General features: G+C 44.1%; 1 protein-coding gene across 1 annotated transcript; it reads right to left on the bottom strand.

Moving 5' to 3' along the window:
- Positions 1 to 807: 807 nt before the first annotated feature.
- Positions 808 to 6,893, bottom strand: nfe2l3 (nfe2 like bZIP transcription factor 3). Its single transcript, XM_077009415.1, has 4 exons — positions 6,115 to 6,893; positions 4,283 to 4,390; positions 4,130 to 4,204; positions 808 to 2,538 (listed from the first exon to the last, which is right to left on the bottom strand). The coding sequence occupies exons 1-4, from the start codon at positions 6,538 to 6,540 to the stop codon at positions 1,306 to 1,308; spliced, it is 1,842 nt and encodes a 613-aa protein (XP_076865530.1). The 5' UTR covers positions 6,541 to 6,893; the 3' UTR covers positions 808 to 1,305.
- Positions 6,894 to 7,581: the final 688 nt, after the last annotated feature.

Raw genomic sequence — 7,581 nt, 5'->3', positions numbered from 1 at the left:
CCCTGAATGAAGCACACCAGAACTGAAGTAATTTCCCCTTTATTCATTTAAAATGAAAAATGTTAAGTAAAACAGAACATGACTTTGACTTACATAAAAAAAGTTCTATATGGTACAACCAATTACTCCATGACAAGAGGAAGGGGATATTTCTGTTCCTTTCCATGTTTGTTTGTTTATTTTGAACTTTGGTGACCCAGTGGTCATTATGAGGTAGAACAAATCACCACAGATGAACAGTCTGGAGTGTCCACAGTCCTGCTCATGAGACATGAGCCATTTTACTGAGATGGATCTTTTCAAAACAATGTTACTGACGTGGCAGGACACATACAATCAACATGTTAAAGATGCAGCATTGTAAAAAAGCCAGTACAGTAAAAGACCAACTGAATACTCCAAAATGGCAAATTACTTGTATAAAACCAAAGAGAAACCTGCAAGTGGAAAATTAAAGCAAGAGGACATGAGGAGGCATCATGACTATATTTAGGACACAAGAATCACACACCAAATAAATGGGTGCAAAGTGTAATTATAATAAGTGCACATCACTGCATACTGTGACCTATTAATATAGACTGCTTTGCACAGTCATGCCTGTAAAATGAGAAGTGTGTTACAGTGATTATAGAGCAAGATTACGAAATACAATTGTGCCAATTTGCTTATAGGTACCTGCAATACGATTCACTCAGATTCGTATTTAAATAAGGGGCAGCATATTGTTATTAATTTAGAGGTTAAATTAAAGTCGACCTTGACTATGGGCAGTTGTAAATTTGCTTCTTCAAAAATAAAATAAAAAACAATCCACAATTTTATTTTATTGATTTTTTTTTTTGGCAATGTCATCCAGTGACCATTTGCCTTTCTATTTGCATTATTTTTTTACAGTTCCAAAAGAAATCCATGTTAACCAATTTCATTTTGCAAACAAAGCAAAACAGGGATAGTCTTATGTCATTTTTAAATAACCTCAGAGACAATGCTCTACATGTCCAGTGTTTTTGCTACATTCTTCCCAGCAGAGAAACATGGTGTGTGATGGTGTAATGTTAAAACCACTGATGGACTTTCAATTCTCCCGTGAAGCCAAGAACAACTCAAGGGAAAGAAAAACACCCAGAAATATTCAGCAACAGCTTAACCTCAGGGAAGATTATTCAGTAGTCCAAGTAGCCCTTCAGGAAATGCAGATATACACGCCACACACACACACACACACACACACTTATGCACACACATGCATACATACACATACATAAGTAGACAGCCAGTCTACATGTGACACGACAAATGGTCTCAAGGTTTTTTGTCCTTCTTCCTCTTAGCATTCTTGGCCTCGGTGCTGTGTGTTCTGGTTGGGCGTGGCCGGACCATCACGCGTCCGTTGGCGCTGTAGTGGATGGCGTACTCCTGCGTGCTCAGGGGCCGGCCACGCTCGTCCCGTATCCTTCTCAGCACGTCCCGCGAGAGCGTGTCCAGGCCCGCGGCTGCAGCCGACAGGGCCTTGGCAGTCTGGGCCCTCTCACGCAGGAGGGCATCCCTTTGAGCCAGGAGGCCCCCCACCTCAGCCTGCAGGCCCAGGATGGCATCCAGCTTCCTCTTCCGGCAGTTCTGCGCCGCCAGTTTGTTCTTTCCACGTCTGCGCACATCCCGCAGCAGTGTGACCTCTGACACAGACAGGCCCCGCCCCTCCAGCAGCTCCAGGAAGTCCTCTACCGGCATGTTAACAATCTGAGGTGCAGAGAAGGGAAAGCCCAGCGCCTGCAGGCGGCGCTCATCCCGGCTTAGCTCCTCAGTGCCCGATTCATCCTCGCTCATCACTTCCTCTTTAATACCTTTGAGAGGCGGGACCAAGCTATGAGGGCTGTGGTCTTCAGGCAAATGGACTGAATAGGTGTGGTCATGCCAGATGTTCTCACTGAAGTCCACTGGTGACCAGTGGTAGTACGCGGATGCACAAACCCCACGCTTATTAGTGATGGACTCCACTTCACTGCTGTAGCCCGTGGCTCCGCCCTCATCTTCGCAAAACGAATCGGAGGACGACGCAGACGTGGAGGCAGGGCTTCGAGACCTGCTCTCCAGAGATAGACCCGAGTCAGAGTCCACATCCTCCAGCCAAGCAAGATCCACACCACCTTCCATTCTGTTGAGCAGTTCAGGATCCACGCTCAGCCCCTCCAGGCCCAGCAGACTGATGTGCTCAAAAACGGCCTCATCCAGATAACCCCCAACCCCAGAGTGGGAGGAGTCATTGTGAGAGCTATTGCCTGGTAAGGAGAACAGAGGTGAAGCCAGAAGACCTGCTGCTGCAGGAGGCGTGTCTGAGTGGGAGGAGTTAGTCGATTCTATCCGGAACATGGACGCCCCACTGTGCGGTGTGGTCTGGGCCTGCCCTCTGGGTGGATCTGGTCTGTAATCCACACCATTAGTTACCATGGCATCTTGAAGACTGGCATTGTAGCTAATGGGATTTGCAAGATTCACATCCAGATCAGACATGTGCTGTGGAGCTAATGAGTTAAAATCCTGGAGAGAGAAAACAGCACATGGGGCTTCACATCTACATTACTGCATGCAACACAATTTGTCAAAGACATTCAGTGTGGAAAATCATGAATGTACCTTTTAATCCAATTCCACTGTTATTAAATCAACATGTGATTCACCTTCCCTACCTGATTTTTCACTAAGTAGTTAGCAACCCAATTAAATACATTTTATGAAATGTATAGATTTTATGTAGCTGCAAATTGAATGCCCCATTTATACTCATTATAACATATTTCTATACTCTCTATGTAAATAAAATGCATAATGAGTATTGTAAACAGCATGTGATCAGATAAGCTAGACCTTCTCTTACATCAAGATCAGATCAGCTAGGGTTACATTTACATTTATGGCATTTGGCAGACACCCTTATCCAGAGTGACTTACATTTTTATCTCTCTTTTTTTATACAAGTGAGCAATTGAGGGTTAAGGGCCTTGTTCAGGGGCACCTCAGTCATGGCCTCAGGTCTGGGAATCGAACCCACGACCCTCGGTCACAAGACCAGTTCCCTACCAGCAGGCCATGACTAGGTTAGACAGCTGACCCTGTCTAAAACTCAGATCTCAGGCATTAATGAAATCCTTACAGTGGAATCTGAGAAATGACCCACCCACAGAACAACATGATCAGATCATTCCACATAATTTTGTGAGCTCTGGACTCTGCTATGGCAAAAACAGACATCAACAAACAACTTATCACTCAGCACCATCTTTCTCAAGGCTGCCAGCAATATATGCCATATCAGTTTCGTTTTAGTTGTTTCAGGTGAACCACTGACGGCTGGCGGAGTTGTGCAAACTCACCATGTGTTGTGTGGAAGAAGTGAAATATAGTACTGAAATACAGTACAGACTACATTCAAGTGTAAACTCTCAGTGGGCTTTGGCTTCCATTGTTATAACCTACGCTTAATGCAAAACAACCTCAAACATCTGTAATCCTAATGTGAGGGTTGCAGTGGTTCATATGCCAGCTGGTATTCACATATCTGTTCTCTAGTCAACCTTAAACAAGCTAAAGATTTCCTCATGTCTTCACTAACTGTTCTACCATCAGTTCACTGCATTTGTTCATTTCAGTTTTCTTGAAATACATGTAGGCTATATGCCAAGTGAGAGTGCACCAACGTTCACAGGAATGAGTTGTAACTGACTCAGGATCAGAGGCCCTCCTACTCAAAAATACTGGCAGCACATGCTGAACATGAACATGAATCTGCTTTATATAAGTGGTGCCCAACTGTCGCTGGGTGTCTACCAACATCATTTATTTTAACCACACCTGAGTCCAATTTTCAAAGACTTAAGACCTGGATTAACTGGATCAGGTGTGTTGGAGCATTTCAACACTGCGTCGCCCCCGCCACCCAAAAGCAGGAACAAACTCTTTTAATGAGACATTCATGCTGCCTTATCTGGTTGTCCAGGTGACCGTATTTTGCCACCTTCATCCATATAAAGAAAGACACTGTTTCACAATAGCACATTTTGTCTGTTGCTGTGTTCAGATACGATTACATAGAGAGAAGGATGATAGATTGCTCAGGGGGAGAGCTACTCACATCAAAGTCTGCCAGGAGGTCCTGCCAACGAGGATCAGACAGAGGAGGGGGCAGAGCACTGACACTAAACAAACCCTAAAAAATAGCCCACAAAAATTAAAACACATAGAAAAAGTACCATGCAAGAGGACATATCCAAGGCTGACAGCACACCTCTTGCTCCAGCGCTGAGCTGTGACTGAGCTGGTTCAGTGAATCAAGGCTGATCTCTTCATCCTCATCTTTCACAATTTCCTCCTCTGCTTGATCGGAAGCTGCTTCCTGTACAAATAGAGAATAAGAAACACGTTCTAAACCCCAGAGAACAGCACAGGAACACAGCACTACAGCACTTAGCGAGGTGTCCAAACAGAGCCAGAGTAAAGCAACACCCACAGCCTATGCCATCTGCCCCCTACAGGGACCCGAGTGTTCTGAGAGCTCAGAGTGGAAATGCTGCTGCCCTCATAGCAGTGCACTCCCACACAGCTGCTGGAAAAGACAGAAGAAAACAGACCTGGACAGGGCACTTTAAGTATTAACAACACTTTCATTATGATAGATAATTGTTGTTTTATTGGGGTCCAATGTGATGTCTTTCCATGAGCCCCCAAAACTACTGACAGGCTACAAATATAGACTCCAAATTTTACTTAAATATAGACTCCATATTGTATTTACCACCTAACACACTAGTAGTTTTTCCATCCCCCAAGCTTTTGCAAATTTTGAAAATGCAGCAAAAAACTTGTATGCTTTTCAACAGCACTACTGTAATATGTACATTTGTATCTAGTACAGTAAACATGTGTTAAAAAACTTCACAGTAGGCACATGCACCAGATTATTCTCATTATTTCCACTCTTCACTCCACACATTACATTCATCTGATCCCAGGTTAAAGTATAAAATAGGTTTTAAGTTTGTATTTAAAAAGGTACACAGGGAAATCGTGTTTGATTTCACGTGATTGACTTGTACAAACCACTTGTACATTCCACAATTAGCATTAGATTATGTGTATTTTATGGGATATACATATCTGCTGTGTAAGAAGAAGACAGTCCATTCAGGGCCTTAAAACAATATACATTTATGCTGATTATGCGGTGGACAGTGTCCGTGGGGTGAAGCTAGAATACGGGTGATTCGTTTCTTTTCCTCCTGCAAACAAACGGATAACGATGCAAGTGAAGACTGGCCGATTTGTATTATAATAACACATTATGGATATGGATGACGTTTCCCAGATCTGAAAAGAAACGTTTCGATTTATGTGATTTAATCAAACTGATTTTTATAGTTCCACTACTTTGCCAAACTTTAAACAATCTTGTGATTTTTGATTCAGCATTATATATGGCCTAAAGCTTTGTTACCTTGGGTGAGCCATACTTATCAGAAAATGTTGCAGGTTTTGCAAAAAAACTAAATGAAAATGTGTAGCTAATTAACTCGTATACAGGTCGTTTCCGCTGTTGCTAGCATAAGTAAGACAGCCAGGCAGCCAGCAACAGCCAGAATTGATAATCCACCCGAGTAACGTGACAGGTGTACTGGAGTCAGCCTGAGCTGGGCACAGTGTCGGGCAGTCTCTTCAGGACCAACACTGACAACAACTAGCTAACCACACAACACAGCTAACTCACGTCAGTTCACGTGTGCATCATTTCCACGTCTACCTTGGGCAACCAGCGCTAGCCAGGCAGGGTTAGCTTACCAACGAACGGCGTTTCACTTTCAGGTTTAGCGGTGCTGCCGCACCTGCATAAGGTAGATCGTTTTGTCCAATTCAGCACACGAATATGCCTTCACAAAAGTTCTGCCGCACATCAGAACATAGCAATCTAATGAGTGGTTTACAAATTATACAACGAGCTAGCTAACTACACGGTTCTAGGTTAGCCACCCAAACGAGTTAGTTAGCTAGCCAGCCATGTTAGCCACTTAGCTTACTAGCTACTACTTTAAAAAGTTCAACGGCTGACGGGACACGTGAACTCACGGGAATACTGTCAGCTTCGTTTCCAAGGTGTTCTTGGTTCAGTTCGTCGGTACCCGGTATACCGTTATTCTGTTCGGCTCCGTCCAGTTCCGAGCCGTCAGGAACCAGGTGCAGTAGCCACGCGCTGAGGCGCGTGGGGAAACGGGCCGGCGAGCCGAGGGCGCGCACTTCATTTAACAGTCTGCGGCTCGTGAAGTAGTAGTCCAGTTCGGGACACTTGGGGTGAACCTGCTGACCGGCCGCGGTGTCCCGGTAACGGTGAAACGGCGTCTGTATAAAAGCTGAACTCGGTCCTCCGTCGGTCTCTATTAACGGCGAGAAGTAGCCGTTCAAATAGGAGTCGACGTCCACGCGAACTCCAATCAAACTAAGTAGGATGGTGAACTGGATGAGACCTTCTGTGAAATACTTCTTCACGTACTTCATGATTCAAAAAAGTCGCTCGGACTCGGCGGCGACCTCCACACAACGGCCAACGGTCTTTAACCGTCAGACAAAGAACGTGCCCAAACAAAAGAGCACGCGCTGCCTCTCCTGTCAGACAAAAGGCCGGCGAGTCCGTGCTAACACGCTACCACCGGCTTCTGGAAACTTCCTGCCATGACATCGATCACCAGCGCTAAATCCTTAACCAAGGACGCGAAAAGCAAAAGGAAACATTGTAAATATTACAGTAAATCGTCCGTCTCAAAACTTTGACTCGGGAAATCCAACTTCTAATTGCCCTAAAATCTGAACGGCAGCTCCCCTCACCGAAACCGGGAGGAGTAGACAACTCGTAATTTGCATAATCGTAGCGTATTCGGGTACAACTTCCATCGCAACAAGCTCCTATTGGTCACTTTGGTAGCTCTGTCACTGTTAGAACCAATCATCGATCACATGCCTTGACAAGTCGCGGTTCGACTGTACCGACCTCTGGCTCAATTGTTCGTGAATTAAACGGACATATGCAGCTTGGATATCGCACAAAAACACCCGAGTGAAAATATAACGGTAAACAGCAACTTAAAAAGCATTTACTATTAAAATATTAGAAGTTGGTGCGTACAATTCTGACGTAATATCCGGACACTCCCTCAGCATTGTGACCTACTAACCTATTTTAGTTCTGCAGATGGGGCGGTGGACGGCAGCCTTGTTATTATGGTTGCGTGCATTTAGATGTGTATATCAGAGGGAAGACAGCTTAAATACGATACACTTTAGGTGTATAATCAATTCTTGTTTTCTATATAAATGCAAACCTCGTCGGTATTTACTCTTAAATAATGGTATATTCAGTTGACTAAGAGAAGCAGTAGAAGTCTGGACAGCAGTTATGGGAGCAAAACAGAGGAAATGTTCAAACACATGAGCCCATGGGAGTACTTCAAATTTACAGATCTTTAAGTAGACATATGTTTAATTGCTCACCTACAAATAAAAACATATAAATATACAATTAATATACTTACTAGATATTCC

The sequence above is a fragment of the Brachyhypopomus gauderio genome, chromosome 6 (assembly GCF_052324685.1).
Source record: "Brachyhypopomus gauderio isolate BG-103 chromosome 6, BGAUD_0.2, whole genome shotgun sequence".
In the NCBI taxonomy this organism is placed as follows: Eukaryota; Metazoa; Chordata; class Actinopteri; order Gymnotiformes; family Hypopomidae; genus Brachyhypopomus; species Brachyhypopomus gauderio.
The sequence above is the reverse complement of the archived record's forward strand: the minus strand, read 5'-3'. Positions and strand labels throughout refer to the sequence as shown.